The sequence below is a fragment of the Eleutherodactylus coqui genome, chromosome 1, assembly GCF_035609145.1.
Source record: "Eleutherodactylus coqui strain aEleCoq1 chromosome 1, aEleCoq1.hap1, whole genome shotgun sequence".
Taxonomy (NCBI): Eukaryota; Metazoa; Chordata; class Amphibia; order Anura; family Eleutherodactylidae; genus Eleutherodactylus; species Eleutherodactylus coqui.
In genome coordinates, this window is record NC_089837.1 from 313,393,304 (window position 1) to 313,416,024 (window position 22,721).

At 45.5% G+C, this 22,721-nt stretch overlaps 1 protein-coding gene across 1 annotated transcript in view; it reads right to left on the bottom strand.

The window, feature by feature from the left end:
- Positions 1–20,301, bottom strand: part of LOC136574055 (protein argonaute-1) — a 90,234-nt gene extending 69,933 nt beyond the window's left edge. Inside the window, exon 1 of the mRNA XM_066574987.1 lies at positions 20,243–20,301. Within this exon, the coding sequence (XP_066431084.1) occupies positions 20,243–20,267 (25 nt within the window). The 5' untranslated portion in view covers positions 20,268–20,301. The remainder of the gene's footprint in view (positions 1–20,242) is intronic.
- Between the last annotated feature and the right edge of the window lie 2,420 nt (positions 20,302–22,721).

Genomic DNA, 22,721 nt, shown 5'->3' on the forward strand with positions numbered 1-22,721 from the left:
CCCAAAGATCCTCGCAAGTGGTGCTACAAAGTCGCACGACTTTGTAGCGCCACAAAATAGCGGTATTGCCGCAAGAAAATGCAGCGATACTGCACAGACCACTGATATGATATTGCGTCGTCTGTCTGAAGCAGGCCTTAGGTCCAATGCATATGGGTGGATTTTTGTTGCGGAATTCGTGGCGGGCATTTGCCCGCAGGTTCTGCAGCAATGTCCATCCACAGAATGCAATGCAAAAGTGATTGTTCCATGCACACGAGCGTTAGTCAAATGCGATTTTCACTCACAGCAAAAAGCGCAGCATGCTCCATTTCGGAGCAATTTCTGCACGGGCCCATCTGGAATAACAATTGCAGAAAGGTTGCGTATTCTGCGTCATAGCCTTGCGATGGCGCGGGGAAATCTGTATTGCACATGTGCACCGATGCGACCGCCGGCACATTTGCAGCACAGAAGAAAGAAGGCACAGACAGGTACGCAGGGCCACCATGCAGAATTTGTGCGTTTCCGTGCACATCGGGCCTTATAGCACCCGCTCAGTTGATGGATCGGCTGTGGTCTGTCACCCAACCAACTATTGATGACCTATTCTGAAGATAGATCATCAATTGCATTTCCCTGGAAACCCCCTTAAATAATATAATTAGTGTTTAATTTTATAATGCCAACATATTCCGCAGCACTACTAACCGGAGAGAACCTGAACTGACAAGTTAGACATTAAACCAATAAACTATTTGAATACTAATTTATAATCATGTAAGGTAACACTCAAGTGGAAACAATCTGTATGCTGGCTTTAATGTAATAGGATGACTTTGGTGAACTAATAGACATTATAGGGCTACAGAAGACAAAGCATGGGTTTTCCACAACCCCTCCTGCCATCTGTCAGCCAGGTTGGGGGGAGGGTTACAGACACAAAAAAGAGATGAAGAGTCACTGGGGTGGACTAAGCAGCAGCCAGGCAAATAAATCACAACACTGGCTACAATTGCCTCAGCCTTTCAGCTGCTGCAGGGTCAGACTTGGTGCCCGGCACAATAACTTAGGAGTCCACACCAGAAGAATAATAGATTGTAGCTTCACTAAAGTGAACTAAAGCGCAAAGACCAATATTAAACCTCACAGCCATGTGCTTTATGTCTTTGCTTATATAGTTTATATAACTGATTAACATATTCGTTAAGGAATATGTTCATATGGTGGAAATTTGCTGCTGATTCCACATCAAATCTGCACCACTAAAGTGTCTGATTCACTTGAATGGTAAGGAGTGTAGATTCGGCTCCCGCTCAGCTATCCCTGCAGTCCCATTGAAAGTGAATGGAGCTGTAGTATGCATTTCGTGACCAGTGTTCCGTTCAGTCTCCCCCTCGTTGCAGGGGGTGTAGTAACCCCACAGTGAGGACGACGGGAGACTCGGGACCCCCATTCTTAAGATCAGCAGCGAGTTAACTTGATATTCTAGTGTAGCCCCTTTAATTCTTAGGACGTTTGGTGCTTGTTCCAATTTGCTATTTTTATCCAATATCAGGCGTTTTCGCACGGTGAGAAATGTATACCTTTTCACTGTAAAGATAGGACACAAACTTATGGAAAAGTAAGGCTAGGTGTTTAACAGGCCAATTTTTTAATATATTTTTTTAATAAGTACGGGCTTACTTTAAATTGCATAAGTTTAAGTTTTCTCATGCAAGTTTAACGTATATGCTAAACATACATTAAAAACATGAGCTGAACAGCCCTTAAGCTGTCATTGATTCAAGGGAATTGCTGCTTAAAGAGGAGCCGTCACCTCACCTGTCCGTTTTAGTAACTACTTGTATTCCCTGTAACAATTCTGGAGCAGCTTTTCTTATAATTATTGGATATTGGAATTGCGTCACAGAACAGTCTGACACTGTCCAATCACTGCTCACAGTATGTATGGGGACACTCCTTGTCATGTGGAATGGTTACACCCAGTTGTCAGTGTAGTTATAAATGTCCAGAGACGGATAACAGAGGAACGATACAATGTAGAGTTATAAGAAAAGATACTCCAGATAATACAAGTACTTACTAAAATAGACATTTCAGAATAGTTACCTGGTCCTCTTAAAAAAAAAAAATTGTGTTCGATTTCCAATAATAACAGTTTCTGAGCAGTGCCAACAGAGTTATAGTATGGGATTGCTGCCTTCAAATATACTTTTAATGGTGTGTTGTACTATAGTGGTTTCACACCTGCAACCAGGGTTCCACTTTCCAGATCCGTGCAAGGAGCAGGAAAAGGAAATCTCCCTGGTCAAATAGCTCTGTCTGAGGACAGAACTGAACACCGCCAGAAAAATTAATCACATTATTAAATCTCATCAACTAACAGAAAAAAAAACAAAAACAACAAAAAAAAAAGATTCTGTGTTCAAGAAAAAAACAAAATTAAAAAAAGCGATCAAGAAGTCGTATGTTCCCCAAAATGGTACAGATCACCCCTATCAGTTTTAAAATAAAAGACTTATGGGAATCAAAAGACTGTGGGAGAAAGAAACTTTTTTTTTTTAACCGTACCATGTTTCCCAGAAAACAAGACCCTGTCTTATATTAATTTTTGACCCAAAAGAGGCATTATTTTCGGAGAATATCTTATTTTACTTACCTAGCAGGCTCGGTCCACGCCCCTTCCCCTGCACTTCTTTCAATCTTCGGCCGCCGATATAAGATTACTTCCTGGTTATGGGATTCATAAATCCTGCCTTCAGGACACGATGGCTCTGATTGGTTCTCGAGAGCTGTTCAGCAAATCAATGCAGCACTCACTTAACCAACACAATGGCTGGAATTGGTTCTTCAACCGCTGCTCAGCCAATCACAGCCATCGCGTTGTGGAGGTGGGATTTATAAGTTTGGCCAATTCATGAATCCCGCCTCCACAACGCGATGGCTGTGATTGTCTGGGTACAGGTTGAAGAACCAATCAATGCAGCTCCGGAGAGTAACAGAAGTGGCACAGACTGAGCTTGCTAGGTAATGTATTAATTTTATAGAATGCAGCTAGGACTTATTTTTGGGGGAGGATGTCTCAAATATCACGAAAACAGAAAAAAAAATATCAGGATAGGGCTTATTTTCCGGGAAACACAGTATTACTGTATTCTAGAACTATATAAATTTGGTATCGCTGTACTAATACTGACCCCCAGAATAAAGATACACAGACGCTGTAAAAGTTTTAAAAAAAACAAATGGTTCAAATTGTGATTTTTTTTCTCTCCCCTTCATGTTCACGACCGACCGGGTCTTCACTGCGTATTACATGTGCGTTGCACGGCCGCGTGATATCCAGTGAATCAAGTCAATAAAAAAAAGTCAATGAATTTTCATTAATCCATGCACACGCGCGTGTAGACACGTATTGATACGCACTAGAAATAGATTGCAGCATGCTTCATTTCTCTGGGTACCAAGCAGCGTAAGCCCTTTACATTTGTATAGGCCGCATATGAAATGCAGTCCATATGTAATACATTGCCGTCGCAGCCATTCGCGGTCTTTGCCGTCAGAGCTGTTAAAAAATTAAAAAATAAATCGGTAAAACGCTGAGGGGAGACTCACAGTGCTTTACCAATACATTCGTGGGCATGAGCCCTTCGAAGTTTTATGAAAACCTTCCAATATATTGTGGTACTTTAAACGGTGCCATTAAAAAACATAACGTGTGGCGTAAGAAACAAATCCTCATGTAGTCGTGTCACCACAAGTGACAGAATATGACCTGGAAACAGGCGCATTAATGACCCTTGGCCATGAAAGGGTTAAAGATCGCTTTGGTTAATTTTGTTACTTCATTCATGGTGTAGCCCTTCCCCAGTAGATAGTCAGCTAGTGTTACCTTGGTTAAGGCCCATTTAGATGGGATGAATGTCAGGCTAACGATGCCAGACACTTGTCCCCGCACATACTAGCTCTCATGCTGCTGCACAGGAGCTAGAGACTTCTCTCCTCGCTCTCTCCCGCTACTGTCCATTGACTCAACACAGCTACCAGTCAGTACTGAACTATGAGTGATCAGCTCATCATTTATGCTGCATAAACAATGGACTATGAGCTGAACGATCATCGCTCAGTGTAAATAGCAGCCGTTCACTACTGAACGGCCTCTATATTAAGGTAATGGAGAGGAGCCTGAGAAAGACCAACCAGGTCGAAATGTTGCCTGTTCCGATTTTTTTTTTTAAACACGGAACAATTAAAGCTTTTTAAAAAAACTTTATTGCACCTTTGATGCTGTTGTTTCTGTACTTGACTATCACACAGCTACTGTCACACAGTTATAACACAGTAAAGCATACAAATTGCATCAACAGCACTACTGTCTGGGTCAGGCCATATGCAATCGCCAGTTAGGGAGCCTCAAATGACAAAAAAGTGGAGCGGCAGCATTTAGGGATGCAACAAAAATATTGTTTTATTCTCCGAGTGCTGCCAGTCCACTCTTTTGCTATAGTTATAACAGAGATCACAGCTCATCCTTACGAATGTATACTTAGGCCCAATGTCCACGGGCAGATTTCAATTGCGGAATCCGAGCGGGTCACCCGCGTGAAAGATTCGCAATTCAAGCCGCCCATGGAGAAGCATGGGTGTCCGCATCTGAATTAAAGCATGCAGATTTATTTTATGGGCCTCTTGGTCCAGAAAACAAAATCTAAGCACGCTCCATTTCAGTGCGGTTCCCGCACGGACAGCTTCCATGGAAGTCAATGGAAGCTATCCTATCCACGACCCAATTCAATTGCGGACGGGCCGTGGATTCCACAGGAAAGCAGAAATAAAAAAAAACAAAAATGCATTGCGTGTGTGCGTCGTCTCGTCGACCGTCGCTTAAGCAGTGCAGAAAAAAGAAGACCCAGACAGGTACACAGGGTCGGATTCTGCTACGGGCTACCACATGAGGAAACTGATCCACCCGTAAACTTGAGGGCTTACAGTGTTACTTATTTAGGTGAATATAGAAGGCAATTAAACTGTTACCCCCAGAAGACAGAATTTGTATAGCTACTACCTAATACTGTGCTGATGGATCATCAGATTGCTTTGAAACTGAAAGGAAAATCAAGATGATGCCTGATAAGCATCAGACAGTGGGCTGCACAGCATGGAAGAGACTGCAATACACAGAGAAGAACTCCAGAGTGTGCCAAGCAATCAGGTGAGGGGACAGGGATAGAAAAATGCACTTTTGCTGGAAGTGGCATTTTAAAAGAAAAATACCTGAAAATATCTGGAAATCCCAGCTAACAATATGCATAAGGGTTAATGCCCACGGCAGGGTTTCTGCCGCGCTTCCCACGGCGGAAATCCGCAGCTATTAGGTTCTATTGAATCTAATAGCTTTTCTGCCAGCCAATAATGACACGCGGAATTACCATGGATCGCCGCAGCGGGAAATAAATCGTGACATGTTCTATTTTCCGCAGCTTTAAGCTGTGGGAGGTGTTCATTAATATATTAATGGAGACCGCAGAAAACCGATCACCAGTGGGTGCGTTTTGTTCACAAACGCAGTACTCCCGCGGCGGTCGTGGCCATAAGGGCCTTAAAAGTCTCTGTTGCCTTGGTTATGCCACATAGATTAGTGAATGACATATACTGACTTCAGGTATTTACCACACATTCAAATTTATTAAGCCGGCATTTCCAAAGAGAATACCTCTTCATGTATTGACGCTTTCAAGGTACCTCCATGCACCTTCTCAGAAATGTACACCATAGCTGACATGGTGTACATTCCTCGTAAAAGGAATTTTTGTTCATTCCATTTCATCAAAGATAGTTGGGCGGTAGTGAAGAAGGCATTTAGGCTTAGAAACCTGACAAATAGTACAGTCTGTATATTAGGGGGAAATTCACATAGCATTTTATGCTCGATTCTGGTGTTAAAAAAAAATTTTTAAAAAAGATTCAAATTTTTTTTTTTTTTTTTTACACGTATTGCTTGTGCAAAAAAATCTGCAACTTTTTGACTGCTGCGCTGGCTCACCACTTTCCTAAAAAGGGGGTACGGCTTGTCGAGAAGGGGGCACGGCCTCCCCAGACCAACACAATTATGTAAAAGTTTACACCACAAACTGGCACAAATTATAGCAGAAATGTACACTAGATCAGAGCTGGTATACATCTTTGTGTACATTCTCTGTACAAACGGAGGAGCCGAGCATCGTGTGCTAGCATGCGTAACATTAGGACCGGCCTATGAAATGGTGGTCTTTATTCCCCCAAATGACTTCTTCAGCTTTATATCTTCAAATCAATTTAGCTGCATTGCAATGCGAGACATTCATGGCCATATCTGCTGTATACATTTATATCAGAGACCTCTCGGCACCCTTAGCATATTTACTGATCTGGAAAACTAAGGAATGCACAGCATAGCAGAGCCTATAGGGATGCGTCAATCATGAGGCTAAAGAGGTGGTGGTCTTCCCCAACAACACTTTTTCCAACTTGTCTGACAACACTGTGCAAAACTTTTAGGCAGGTGCGTAAAAAATTCTGCAAAGTAAGAATCCTATAAATATGTTAATAGTTTATTTTTGTCAGTTAACGAAATGCAAAGTGAATGAACAAAAGAGAAATCAAAATCAAATGAATATTTAGTATGAAAACCCTATGTCTTAAAAGCAGCATCAGTTCTTCTAGATACACTTGCACAGTCAGGGATTTTGTAGGATTATACTGCAGTCAAGTGTGTAATTAACCAAATATACCAGACTGGTAATCATGATCATCATTTTCACATATAGGCTGAAACACAGTCATTAACTGAAACAGCTGTGTAGGAGGAACAGCCAAACGCTACTACAAAAGGTGAGGTTATGGAAGACAGTTTCCTGTTATAGGACATACACCATGGCGAGGCTGCGCACAGCAACAAGACACAAGGTAATTATACTGCATCAGCAAGGTCTCTCCCGGGCAAAGATTTCAAAGCAGACTGAGGTTCCAGGATGCGCTGTTCAAGCTCTTTTGTAGAAGCACAAAAACTAGCAAAGTTGAGGACCAGAGACGCAGTGGTCGGCCAAGGAAACTTAGTGGAGCAGACAAAAAAAACACATCATGCCTAGTTCCCTTTTAAATCAGAAGATGTCCAGCAGTGTCATCCACTCAGAATTGCCAGAAACCAGTTGGAGCCAAGTACACCCATCTACTGTTCATAGAAGTCTGGCCAGAAGTGGTCTTCGTGGAAGAATTGTGGACAACAAGGCCAGGCGACTCAACTATGCACAAAAACATAGGAATTGGGGTGCAGAAAAACGGCAGCAGGCGCTCCAGACTGAGGAGTCAAAACTTGAAATATTTGGCTGTAGCAGTTAGTTCACCAAAGAGCAGTACAACAATGAGTGTCTGCAGGCAGCAGTGAAGCATGATGGAGGTTCCCTTTGGGGCTGTATTTCAGCAAATGGAGTTGGGGATTTGAGCAATTAGTGGTGTCCTTAATGCTGAGAAATACAGGCAGATACTTATCCATCATGTGATACCATCAGGGAGGCATCTGGCTCCATATTTATTCTGCAACAGTACTACAAGCCCAAACATACAGCCAGCAAATGTTTTTAACGGGGGGTTCCGGGCACAGACAAGCATTTTAAAATCTAATGTACATTAGTACAATGTAATTTTGTACTAGGTTCACTGTATCTGATATAGCTACTTTCTTCAATTTCTATATCATGTGACCTTTTGCCTGCACTTCCCCCAACATCTTGTCCAAAGCCTTCAACATCTTGTGCGCAGCACATGATAGGTCGACAAGAGAGGAAGCACTGCGCAATATTGCTCATGTGCAGTTCAGAGTCCTGGAAGTGATGATATGGCTCCCATTGAGCCCTGAGTTCATCATCATAGAGTATGTCTGGAATTACATGAAGAGACATGGATAGGATTTGAACATATATCCACAGAAGTTCTGTGGTTAGTTCTGCAAGATGTTTGGAACAACCTCCCTGCCGAGTTCCTTCACAAACGGAGTGCAAGCGTACCTAGAAGAACTGATTCTGTTTCGAAGGCAAAAGGGTGGTCACACGAAATACTGATGTGAATTAACAAAATGCCAAAGTGAATGGACAAAAATAATCACCTCTGAAAGCATCCTTGTCCCATAGCAGACCTTAGGAGAAGGGACGAAATCTATCGATCCGGGGTCTGTCTTTCATCACTCTAGCAATATTGCAAGCTTGAAGTCATTACAACACAGGCTAATTTGTACCCAGCTTTTCCGGACTTCTGCACACACGCACGCGAAGCAAAAGCACAAATCACCAACTGACCCATTCTAATGCACTCCAGAGCTCTACAATTCTCATACAAATAAATACTGCCACCACCGGTTTTGTTATCGGTAAACTGGAACCCGATTTATGAACACAATCTGAGGAGTTATGGTTCATTCTAAAATGGACAAGGATGACTTTTAAATTGCAGAATTAATCTAGAAAAGGTCTAGTAGTGCAATATATCTGATATGTACAAAGATATACAAAAAAAAAAGGGTTGTTACATGGGAGAATAAGGAAATACAGTATGAATACACAAGACAGATTTTTAAAAGAAAGATACCGTATTTGGATATCTATTCAATGTTCCAATACATGCAGAGTAACTGAAGCGACTGGGATAGCCTTATGCCGAGGCGTATCTCTGTAGGATCTGACGCTTTGGGGTCTGTAGGGTCCCAAATATAAAAGGCCCCTCAGAACACTCCTTACCCCGCCCTCTCTGATGTCATTCAGAAGAATTGGGTTTGATTCCTTTTGGAAAAATCATAATTCCCCATTTCCAGTCATATCTCAGCAGGAGGGCCTCCAATTGTGAATTTGGGCCTAGCATATTTTTACGCACGACTTTACGTACGTTTTGAGAAACACTCGGATAGGTTCACATCCATATTTTCCCAGATATGCAGTTCTGGGCCTTGGACCTCAACACGTGTAGATGCGTTTTGTTCGGCTGGCCAGCCCGATTCTGAAAATATAATTCATATCGGGCTAGGACTTTCATATGCTCAAATATCCTTTATTAAAAGATTTCCTTCTGATGTGAAATTGGGCACCAGGATGTCTGCATGAACCATGCAAGGTGTCAATCCACGCCAGTAGGGGCCTATTAGGCATCCCCTTGTCAGTAGCCAGTTTATGGCCAATGGGAAAAAGAATTTCCTGTCCTCTTGTACATCAAAAGCTTGTCAGATACAACGGAGAGGAAGGGGAGATTAGAACATTAAAGTTATTCAGCTTTAAGCCTCATTTAGACATAACGATTATCGCTCAAAATCCACTCAAAAGCCGTCTTTTGAGCAATAATCGTTGTATGTAACTGCACTTACATTGTGCAGTTTTCGTTATGCCGTCGCTCATCATTGTCTTTAAGCGTGCTGATAGACAACGATAAGGCTCATCAGGGATTCACAGCAGGATACAGCTGATACTATTGTTTCAGCTGTAACCCGCTCCCTGATGATAGGCTGGGTATGAAGAACAGAGCCGTCCAACTCTGTTCTCCATACCCCGCTCGGAGCGCTCGGCTGCATAACAGCCGGGCGCACCGAGCAGAGAACTGCTGGATGCAGAAGACAAGCGGGAACACCCGGCTTGTCTTCTGCATCCTCCGCTTGGAGCGCAAGGTGATCGCTCAACCTTCATTGGATTTCAGGGGGACTTCCTTTGAGCATGAGCAACCCTCTGAATGAACAGAGCAGTAATGTTAGGTTGCCAGCAGCACCCACACTCCTCATGCAGTTGCCTGTACACGTCTAAGAAGGGACTGGATCCCGTTGCCCCAAATAACAGTCACAATATCAATGGTAGAAGGCAGCACTTCTTACAGCAGTGGAATAAAAAAAGATACGACCTTTATTCAGTCCATGGTCAAACAGAATGCCTCAGCAACGTTTCAACCCCAGCGTGGGTTGCTGAGGCATTCTGTTTGACCATGGACTGAATAAAGGTCGTATCTTTTTTAACCCTCTGAATGAAGTTTATTTGGTATACAAATCGTGCTTAATTGTCACAATATACTTTAGGCTCCTGAGTGTGGGCTGTTTTTTGTATTACTATCACAAATTTGCACTGCCTAGTTTCATTGAGCTCTATGGAAGAGAGCGCTCTTAATAAGTCCCTACAGCTTTCCATATAATTAGGTTACAGCTAGTAATAGAACATTGGTATATCCACAAAACAAGTGCAGTAAACCCTTGAGTAGCATTGCTCTTAAGTAACACTGTTTTCAACTCAAGTCAATGTGTCAGGGCAGCGGCGGTCCCTCAAATAAAGTTGCATTCCTCAGATAAGGGCGCCCACAGCTCCATGACCCCAGGTGCTGCCCAGTGAGCCGGTGCGCAGCTGATGCCGGTCACTTCCTTCTTCTCCTGCATCAGCGCGCGCCTACTGCTCCCCTCTCCACAGTGCCGGCTGAACGTTGCTGTGTCTGCCTGCCTCCTGACACAGTACAGCAGCTGAATCCCCGAAGTGCCAGGTGAACGCTGCCTGCCTCCTGAATCCCCACTGTACTGCAAAATGTAAGTACTGTACAGATGAGTACAGTAAAGAAACGTTTGTAAATAAATACTGCAGTCCTAGGTCAAAGCACAGATAACACAGTGCTACATACTGCTAATGATGTCCCTGCAGTCCTATGTCAAACAACAGATAACACAGTCATACGTACTGCTATAAGGATGTTCCTGCAGTCCTATGTCAAAGCACTGTATACTCAATGTCCAAAAACCTGTTAAATGTTAATTTATTCTTTACAGTTGTGTTTTATATTCATTCAGTATTGTTGTTGTTTTTGGTATTAAAGACCAGAGTTATTCTCTATTAAATGGGGTTTGGTGTGTTTTTTAGAACGTCTAGAACCAATTAATTGGATTTACATTAATTCCTATGGAAATAATGTCCTCAACTAACATTGATTTCTACTAAAGTCCATTGTTTCCGGACGGATTAATGACGTTAGTTGAGGTTCTACTGTACAATGGCAGACAAACCCTTCGAAATCTATAGTACCATTAGAATGCCAGTTGGAAAATAGATGACCCCTGCTGAACGTGTCCACTGGCATCTTTCTGGTCAGTAAGCCAGAACACACACAAATCCTCGAGCGGAAGACAAATAACACACGAGTTAAACTTTAGGCTATGTTCACACTCGCACGGGAGATTCGCAAATCAAAGCCGCCCATAGGGGTGCATTAGCATTCGCAAACGATTTAAAAGCATGCAGATGCCCTTTTCTCCCGGCGTGCAGATCACAAGCTGCGGCAGAAAAGTCGCAGCATGCTCCATTTTGGCCGCAGATTCTGCGAGACGGCTTCCATTGAAGTAAATGGAAGCCGTCATATCTGCAGCACAGCCAAAGCTGTCATTGCGGCTGTGCCGGGTATCCGCGGGAAAGTAGGACATTAAAAAAAAAAAAGTACTGCACATACGTCCGGCACGTCCAGACGCATTTGCCGTGCTACAGAAAAAAGATCCAGCTGGCACATGGCTGCGGGCACACAAGGATTCTACTGTGGGATTCAGCAGTGGAATCCATGCGTGCAAGTAGATATTGGGCCTAAGACTTGAAAAAAAAATGAGTTATTTGGTCGGTAGGGTTGATCCAGAGAAAAGAAAAAAAAAACCTGGCAGTAATTACATTTTTCTTCCCAAGTCTAAATGTGGCGATCAGAATAGGGTTCTTTCTGATCCACCTACTACAGCTTGAAGTTTCTATAAACCCTGCGACTTACTTTAGGAGGTTATTGTTCTGGAGGTGAAGAATGGAGCCCTTTCCATGTTTAGCAAGGTCTATTTAGTTCCTTTGGCGGAGGATAGCTAGATAAAGCTGGGCCTCATAGCAATCTTTTTATTGGGCCCTCATCCTATATATAAAGTTCTAGATGATATCTTAGTCACTATTGTCAGAGGCATCTAAGTGGTTAACGTGCTAAGCATCAGGATCTACCTTGTGTGCCAGGCAGAGCGCCACCATCAGGAACTGCTGGACCCCTCATAGCCAAAGCTCTAGAAGAGCCCTGGTATAAGAAAGAGAAGTATCTCTAGAATACTTTATGGGTAATGAGAGATCTACTAACCTGCATATGCTAGCCCGAAAACTCCAACATAGCTTGCACCAAAACCCATGACTCCTGCTCATTACAACACTTAGGCCTCATGTCCACTAGCTAAATGGAATTGCGGATTCCGCAGCGGATTTCCACCTCGAATCCGCAGCGGATGTTGCCTATAGGGAATCATTGGCCATCCGCGGTCCATTAAATTGATTTTTGCACCCGCGGATAGCATTTTAAAAGAATTGCGTTTTTCACGCGTGGGAGAAAAAACGTGGCATGCTCCATTCTGCTGCGGATCGGCAACATTGCTATCACATTGATAAAAAGAAATACCATTTAAAGCGAATCCGCTGCGGAAATCCACGGCAGATTCTGCGCGGATTGTATTTTTCAAGTGGACATGAGGCCTTAATAAATAGCCCCTACTGAGAGCATCTGGTGCGTTTAAGTACGTACGTACATACATACATACATATATTTTTGCCTCGCTGTGTACAAGTGCTGTTACCATCATGTTACTGGTCTACATTTAACCCCTTAAGGACATGGCCTATTTTGGGCTTAAAGGAGATGTCCCGAGGCAGCAAGTGGGTCTATACACTTCTGTATGGCCATAATAATGCACTTTGTAATATACATTGTGCATTAATTATGAGCCATACAGAAGTTATAAAAAGTTTTTTACTTACCTGCTCCGTTGCTAGCGTCCTCGTTCCCATGGAGCCGACTAATTTTTGGCCTCCGATGGCCAAATTAGCCGCGCTTGCGCAGTCCGGGTCTTCAGCAGTCTTCTATGGAGCCGCTCGTGCCAGAGAGCGGCTCCGTGTAGCTCCGCCCCGTCACGTGCCGATTCCAGCCAATCAGGAGGCTGGAATCGGCAGTGGACCGCACAGAAGAGCTGCGGTCCACGGAGGCAGAGGATCCCGGTGGCCATCTTCAGAAGGTGAGTATGAAGACGCCGGACCGCCGGGATTCAGGTAAGCGCTGTGCGGGTGGTTTTTTTAACCCCTGCATCGGGGTTGTCTCGCGCCGAACGGGGGGGGGTTTAAAAAAAAAAAAAACCCGTTTCGGCGCGGGACATCTCCTTTAAGGACGCAACGATTTTTGGTGGATTTTCATCTTCATTTTTCAAAAGCCATAACTTTTTAATTTTTCCGTCGACGCGGCCGTATAAGGGCTTGTTTTTTGCGTGGCGAACTGTAGTTTTTATTGGTTCCATTTTTGGGTACATAGACTATATTGTAAAACTTTTTTTTTAAGATAACAGGAAGAGAAAAACGCATAAATTCTGCGATAGATTTTTTTTACAGCATTAATTATGCAGCATAAATGAAACAATACATTTTTTCTGCGGGCCGCTATGATTGCGATACCAAAATTCTTTTTTTTTTTTTTTAGGTTTTCCATTTTTCTGCAATAAAAACCCTTTTTTGGATTTTTTTTCTAAATCACTGCATTCAAAATCCTATAACCCTTTTATGTTTCCATGTTCGGAGCTCTGCGAGGACTTATTTTTTTGTGAGACAAGCTGTAGTTTTTATCGTTACCATTTTGGGGTACATACAGCTTTTTTGTTCACTTTTATCACATTTTTTGCAAGGCAAAAGGGTAAAAATTAGTATTTTGCCACAGCTTTTAGCGTTTTTTTAAAATGCTTATTGTACGCGTAGTTACAGACACGACAATACCAAATATGTGGGATTTTAATTTTATTTTTCACTTTTTTTCTGCTAATAATTTTTTTTTTTAACATTATTTTTATCCTTTTTTTTTACACCATTTATGTTTCTCTGGAGCACCAGTCGCTATGATAAGGCACTGCAGGACGTCTCTCCTGCAATTCCTTATTGCTTACTACAGCAATCATAGGCAGCGGTAAAACAGGACGCCTGTAGGTGGTGTCCTGTTACCATGGCAACCAGCCGGGCTCTCTGCGATTACATCAAGAGACCCCGATATCATCACAGAGGGAGCGCGCTCCCTCTGTGAACTCTTCCCATGCCGCGATCTACATAGATCACGGCAGGGAAGGGGTTAACAGTAGGGGGGGGGGTGGCGCTGCTATGATGCACCCCCGCTGTTGCAGCAGGTGACAGCCGGCTCCCGCTGCTGGATAGCGCCAGATCCCTTCTGATCTCTCGCTATCCTCAGGACGTAAGTTTTACGCCCTGTTGTGGGAAGTACCCTGCTGCTAGGACGTAAACTTACACCCTGGAGCGGGAAGGGGGTTAAAAAACAAAAATTCTGCTAACCTAAGTATAATTGCTGATATTAGCCAAATGAAAAGGTGCCGATTCCACATATGAAATCCAAAAGTATGCAATACATCAAATGTTTTCACGAGTAACTGTTTGATTAGAGGTTATAAAGTCAAATATCAGGGATAATAAGTTCTGCAGAAGCGATAGCACGTAATATATTTGTTTCAAGCAAAAGAAAAACGAGTCTATCGTCTAACCAAGAGAACAAGAGTTGTGTAAATGTTAATTGTTAGGGAGAGATTCTCTCTTTTTGGATGCTCTGGAATAGTTCTGTCCAGGATGGCCACACTGTAAAGATCAGCAGTAGTCTCATCCTGTCTGTGTTCCATCTGCCTTGATATCTAGGTTCCATGGTTTTGATGTCTTGGTGAAAGCGTTCTCCTTGTTCCTCACTCATACATCCAAGATATGAGGGGAAGTAGTTCATGTGGCTATGAAGAAGATACAATTGGACACTCGTGTTTGCTCCCAGTCTTTGAAAAGCAATTAACAGATGTTGAACTACATGGTTATAATTTTTGTCCCTAAATCTGTCAACAAAATCTTTAACCACGTCAGAAAAAGCAGACCAAGCATCCTTTACTATGGGTTTCATGGTCTTAAGAAATTCTCTGTCTTTGATTAGAAGTAGAGATGAGCGAGCGTACTCGGAAAAGCACTACTCGCTCGAGTAATTTGCTTTATCCGAGTATAGCTGTGCTCGTCCCTGAAGATTCGGGTGCCGCTGCGGCTGACAGGTGAGTCGCAGCGGGGAGCAGGGGAGAGCGGGCGGGAGAGAGGAAGAGAAAGATCTCCCCTCCGTTCCTCCCCGCTCTCCCCTGCAGCTCCCCGCTCCGTGCCGGCACCCGAATCTTCAGGGACGAGCACAACGATACTCGGATAAAGCAAATTACTCGAGCGAGTAGTGCTTTTCCGAGTACGCTCGCTCATCCCTAATTAGAAGCCTTATTTGTGGGCCATCAAATATGACAGCTTTTAACTTCTTATGTGAAAGAGCAGGAAATTTGGTACAGATGTACTTGAACTCACCATCTCGATGAAAAAGCCCCCCTCGACTTATACTAGAGTCAGGCAAAGCTTAAAAAAAACCCTCCATAGTCACCTCCTAGCCAGCATCTATGTCTTTGGCGGTGGTGCGGCAGGCTGCTCGGATTTTCTCCGCTGTCATCCCCCGACGTCCTCTTTGCTCGGCTCCGTCATCCCCCGCCATCAGCGCTGTGTAAGTAAGAGCTGTGATTGGATCGAGCGTCAGCCAATCACAGCCGGTGCTCGATCATTAACAGTCAATCAAGCTGCTTTAGAATTCTCCCCGCTGTCATCTCCCTACTCGGCTTTCAAATGCCCTGCCGTCAGTGCTTTGTAAGTAAGCGCTGTGATTGGATGGAGCTCAATCCAATCACAGCGCTTACTTACACAGCACTGACAGAGTCAAGCAGAGAGGACGGCGGGGGATGACAGCGAGGAGAATTCAAGCAGTTTGTCGCACAGACACAAACGCCGGCTGGGAGGCAAGTATGGAGGGTTTTTTTACCTAGTATATACTCGAGCATAGCTTGGCTTATACTCGAGTCAATAAGTTTTCTCAGTTTTTTGTGGTGAAACTTATTGTCTCGGCTTATACTCGGGTCAGCTAATACTCGAGTATATACGGAACTTTCAGGACGCCACATAAAATCCAGCAATGATCATTGTATTTGATTTCTTGGAGAAATGAATCCATGAGAACCAAAGTTTTTTCTCATATTCACCAAGTGAGCAATAGGAATGGAAGCCAATATATGGCCATTGTGAAGCAACACACACACACACACACACACACACACACACTTTAGACTTCTCTTTCCACTGTCAATAAAAAGCCTCCATTCTGCAGGTAGATAACCATCACATCCCATTTGACGTCAATGCAGTATACAAGCTCCTCGTCCATCTGGAAATATTTCAGATCTTTCTAGCCAACACATTTTAGGCACTATGTAACCTGTTGGAGGACAGAGACCACATACATACCAATACAACTATAAATTATAATTTCGCTCACATTACGTTTCTACTGTAACTGTTTATTAGTAAACAGTGTTTTGCAGAAAAACTAGACATGACTGGAGGAAATGGATGGGATTTTTGGATTCAGCGCACCAAAATACATAAAGATCACATGTTATCTTGTAGTTAGCAAAATTGATGTAGACCAGTTGTGAAGTGCCACTACGTGAATACGGATGGAGATGCCCCTTACATGAGCCATTAGTGGGGAACATTTTACTAAACTTCCCACGTTCTCCAGACCCCTCACAGTGTGTATCTACCAAATTCTGTTTCTCCTACTCTAATAGAGGCATTTTGGCTTGAACTCAATGTTCCTGGAGAGGTCTGTGTCAACACCTTTCGCTTGGTAGCAGGCTAGATATGTCTGGCTCCAATTACCTCGTTAACCCTTACAATTTTTGTTAAATGAATGAGATTTAGCCTAGCATTGCACGACAACTATTTTCCACTAGGATTCTGATCGCTCTTCACTACTCGAATACTGCAGCATGCCGTTCTGTGATTGCCATCACAAGGAGGGAACCCCGATACGTTCGGCTGACATTAACCCTTTCCAATACAATTTGTATCCTGGTTTTCCGAGGTGGCTTACTCTTTTTCTGCCATTATACAATGGCGCTATATGTTGGCTAAAGCCAGTACTGCATGAGGTGACACGTTGGATAGACTCCGACAGCAGAGAGGCTGGCAATATACAGTAAGAGAACCCCGACGGACGTCTTCCAAAATCAGAGCTGTACAGCCTTAAATCATTATGTCTTTAGAGGTCAGACAGTGGATTGGAAAGGGTTAAAAATGGCAGCCGTGACACAGATGTGAATACGGACTAAAATGAACTAACAATATATTCAGGTATTTTAGCCATATTTATGTAATTAATGAGAACGCTACGAAGCCCCCGTTAACAGGGAAGTCAAAATGAAATCCAGTGACAAGGCTGTGTAGGTGGCCACAAGGTCCCTTCGTCTGTAGTCAGCACACATTATGCTGTAGTGCACCAAATAGTAGTTTGGTGGGACTGCTCTGCACCAATTACATTCATTAAAGGGTGCTGCGGCCCAATTGAAAGCAGTGGGTTTGCAGCGATAGCTTTTGGGGGAAGATCTTGATATGTAAGCGTTTCCTTGAAAAGCATAGCAAGCTGTTAAAAAAAAAAAAAAAAAAAAAAAAAGGATTAACTCACCTAGAAGAGCCGTTCGTCTCTTCTCTCCAGCCCCGCAGTCTTCTTCTCTGTTCTGAGCACTCAGCCAGTCAGAAGCAGCAACTCAGCTGTCATTCAGTGACGGCTGAGCACTGCCTCTGATTGGACACAGCACTTAGCCAATCAGAGCCAGCGCTTTCTAGAGGCAGGGATTTTTCAATCCCCAGCCTCCAGAACAGACAAGACAACTGCCAGGGTCGGAGAGAAGAGACTGACGGCTCTTCTAGGTGAGTTAGTCTTTTTCTTTTTTTACAGCTTGCTATGATTTTCAGGGAAGCACGTGCAGGCAGCCTCCTACAAGTAGTAGTGCAGCCTCCTACTAGTACCACTCCATGCTGCAGCACTACTTGTAGGATGATGCCTGCACCTGTCACCACTAGTACCACTCCATGCTGCAGCACTACTTGTAGGATGATGCCTGCACCTGTCACCACTAGTACCACTCCATGCTGCAGCACTACTTGTAGGATGATGCCTGCACCTGTCACCACTAGTACCACTCCATGCTGCAGCACTACTTGTAGGATGATGCCTGCACCTGTCACCACTAGTACCACTCCGTGCTGCAGCACTACTTGTAGGATGATGCCTGCACCTGTCACCACTAGTACCACTCCATGCTGCAGCAATACTTGTAGGATGATGCCTGCACCTGTCACCACTAGTACCACTCCGTGCTGCAGCACTACTTGTAGGATGATGCCTGCACCTGTCACCACTAGTACCACTCCGTGCTGCAGCAATACTTGTAGGATGATGCCTGCACCTGTCACCACTAGTACCACTCCGTGCTGCAGCACTACTTGTAGGATGATGCCTGCACCTGTCACCACTAGTACCACTCCATGCTGCAGCACTACTTGTAGGATGATGCCTGCACCTGTCACCACTAGTACCACTCCATGCTGTACTACTACTTGCAGGATGATGCCTGCACCTGTCACCAATAGTACTACTCCATGCTGCAACAAATACTTGCAGGATGATGCCTGCACCTGTCACCACTAGTACTACTCCATGCTGCAACAATACTTGCAGGATGATGCCTGCACCTGTCACCACTAGTACCACTCCATGCTGCAGCACTACTTGTAGGATGATGCCTGCACCTGTCACCACTAGTACCACTCCATGCTGCAGCACTACTTGTAGGATGATGCCTGCACCTGTCACCACTAGTACCACTCCATGCTGCAGCACTACTTGTAGGATGATGCCTGCACCTGTCACCACTAGTACCACTCCATGCTGCAGCACTACTTGTAGGATGATGCCTGCACCTGTCACCACTAGTACCACTCCATGCTGCAGCACTACTTGTAGGATGATGCCTGCACCTGTCACCACTAGTACCACTCCATGCTGCAGCACTACTTGTAGGATGATGCCTGCACCTGTCACCACTAGTACCACTCCATGCTGCAGCACTACTTGTAGGATGATGCCTGCACCTGTCACCACTAGTACCACTCCATGCTGCAGCACTACTTGTAGGATGATGCCTGCACCTGTCACCACTAGTACCACTCCATGCTGCAGCACTACTTGCAGGATGATGCCTGCACCTGTCACCACTAGTACTACTCCATGCTGTACTACTACTTGCAGGATGATGCCTGCACCTGTCACCACTAGTACCACTCCATGCTGCAACACTACTTGTAGGATGATGCCTGCACCTGTCACCACTAGTACCACTCCATGCTGCAGCACTACTTGTAGGATGATGCCTGCACCTGTCACCACTAGTACCACTCCATGCTGCAGCACTACTTGTAGGATGATGCCTGCACCTGTCACCACTAGTCCTACTCCATGCTGCAGCACTACTTGTAGGATGATGCCTGCACCTGTCACCACTAGTACCACTCCATGCTGCAGCACTACTTGTAGGATGATGCCTGCACCTGTCACCACTAGTACTACTCCATGCTGCAGCACTACTTGTAGGATGATGCCTGCACCTGTCACCACTAGTACCACTCCATGCTGCAGCACTACTTGTAGGATGATGCCTGCACCTGTCACCACTAGTACCACTCCATGCTGCAGCACTACTTGTAGGATGATGCCTGCACCTGTCACCACTAGTCCTACTCCATGCTGCAGCACTACTTGTAGGATGATGCCTGCACCTGTCACCACTAGTACCACTCCATGCTGCAGCACTACTTGTAGGATGATGCCTGCACCTGTCACCACTAGTACCACTCCATGCTGCAGCACTACTTGTAGGATGATGCCTGCACCTGTCACCACTAGTACCACTCCATGCTGTACTACTACTTGCAGGATGATGCCTGCCTGCACCTGCTCAGCATGGTGCTCTGCAGCCCCCCACATCCTGTTAAGAGTCCCGCAGCCAGGACTGACACAAACTTCTGAGAACTCCAGCCTGCAAGGTGCCACCTGGGAAATGGACCCGCTGCTTACCCAGGATAATCCGGAGCACCACTCACATCCCCCGCTAGTGCCATTGTTTACCCCCTCCTCTTGGCATCACAGTCCTAATTTGCATCTCTTTAGGGGGTTCTCTCTCCGTTAGCAGGAGTTCCAGGGACTCTTCTCCCTCCTCCTTTACACTGCAGCACACCCCACGTTCGCTGTGCTAGAAGTAGCCCCGGGGCCTGCTCACCTGGAGGAGAAGGTCCAGCTTCCATCCCATCCACCCAGCCTGCTCTGAGCCCTTCTGTACAAGGTTGCCAGGTCCCCGGCTGCTCTGCTGCAGCTGCTGCCTCTGTTCCCTAAGCCTCCAGCATGCCCACGCAGGCGCAGCTGAGCCCCAGCCAAGCAGCCAATCACAGTGCGCAAACATTCCTTTTTTCACTCACAACCAACTTTATTGCTAAGCTCAAGTGCGTACAAAGGCTGCTCTATCTACGCGAAGGAGAGCTAGTTAACTGCTCTACAGCTCCCCCTGTCAGGGTTCTGACGGGACAGCCCGCGTTGCACACATAGTAATAAGTGGGGAAGTATTTGGCCATCACCGGCTTTTTAAATGAATCTTAAATCTTTGTGTTTTTTGCAGGTAAATAGCAAAAAAGTGTTTGGATAGTTATTGGAAAAGTGGACTGATCCTCAGTGGAACCGCTTGCAGGTGTTTATTGCCACAACTACCTGAAAAGTGCCTCAAGACAAAAGGGTGAAATCTGCGTTTCCACGACGAAATTTGTGACAAAAATCTCGCCATAAAGGCTGGGGTCACACGGGGCGGATTTGATGCGGAATTTCCGTGCGGAGTTTCGCTGCGACAAATCCGCCTGCAGCCACTAATCCCAGGATTAGCCAGCCATGTGGACGAGAATTTGCAAAAATCTTGTCCACACGGAGCGGTCAATACATCGTGGCAAGGGCAAGCGGAACTGGCGTTCGACGCGGATTTGGAATATGCAGCATGTCAATTTATTTTTTTCCGCTGCAGCCTCGCTCCTCTCTATAGGGCCGTGATGGCGAACCTATGACACGCGTGTCAGCACTGACACATGTGGCCATAGTCGCTGACACGCGGCCGCTCACCCCATTAATGAATACCGACAGGGGCCGTGACTTCCCTGCCGGTATTCATTAACCAGCACTACTAATCAGCGCTGATCCCGGCGCACACTGTGATGTCAGTGTGCACCAGGATCCTCCTCCCCCCGTCCCCCGAAGTCTCTCACTTGTTGGTTCCGCGGGAGCGGCCGGGGGAGAAGGCATCCTGCAACACACTGACGTCACAGTGTGCGCCGGAGATCATCGCTGCTGGAGGGCGCCGGGCACAGGAGGAGCGGAGCATCCAAGCATCCACAGGGTAAGTACATGGGTCGGGGGGGGGGGGGTCCGCTGTGAGGGGGCAGTCACCGCTGGGGGTCACCTGTGGGGGGCATTCACCGCTGGGGGTCCGCTGTGAGGGGGCAGTCACCGCTGGGGGGGCCGCTGTGGGGGGCAGATAATGCTGGGGGCCTCTGTTGGGGGGCAAGTAATGCTGGGGGCCTCTGGGGGTGCGCTGTCGCTGTGGGGGGCCGCTGTGGGGTGCGTTGTCGCTGCTGGGGGGCCGCTGTGGGGTGCGCTGTCACTGCTGGGGGGCCACTGTCGCTGCTGGGGGCCGCTGTCACTGCTGGGGGCTCATCATTACTGAGATAAGTGAGGTGGAGGCTGGGAGATGCGAGGGCCTGTGCTATGGGTGTTTTGGGTTTATTAAATACAGCTATACAGTACAATTATACATATTTGTTATTTAAACTATAAATATCGCGAATTTATGGATTTTTTTCTCGAAGTGACACATGACCCGAGTTATGCTCGGTTTTTTGGCGAATTTTGACACACCGAGCTCAAAAGGTTGCCCATCACTGCTATAGGGAGAGAAAGCCACAGCGGAATCCCGGCAGACAAAGCGCTCCAAAACCCGCAGCAAAATGCCGCGGGTTTTGAAGCTGCGCTGTTCCAGCAGAATTCCCGTGGTTTTGAAGCTGCGCTTTTCCAGCAGAATTCCCATGGTTTTTTTGTGCGGCCAAACCACGGGAATTCCCCTGGAAATCCGCCCTGTGTGAAGCCAGCCTAAGTGCGCTGTGTGCCGCTGTGGATTTCCAGCAAATGCCCTGCGTTTTTTTTGCAGCAGGCCCACCTTGTGTGTTGGTAGCCAGAGGGTCCCAGCATTAGGACCCCCGGCAATAATACTGTTAGGTCACACAGTAGTATTTTGATCAGTGATTGCAGAGGTATGTTGCCCAGCAGTCCAGTCCGCAGTGGAAATCAAGGCTGTGGCCGGAGAAAGGCAAGAAGGCATTGCTATTACCACAGTAGCTCCACGGAGATGTTACCCGGGCGAGCCTTTCACAGGGCGATACTTGATCAGTAGCCACATAGCACGGGCATTTCAAAGGGTGTATTTTATAGAAAAGGGCAAGATTAAATGTATTCTGGCCTGGATCAGACCCCTAAATTAATTTCAGATATATTTAGATCTCGACCTCCTATATTTATATTAAACCTTAAAGGGGTTTTGTTGTAATTAGAACATAATCCCATGGCTGTGCCCCGACTAAAATAAAAAACAAGGGTAAAGGTCACCCCTCCTGGGGCCACGGGAAATAGCTGACAGCCAATGCTGGCATGTGACTACTGGGACTATT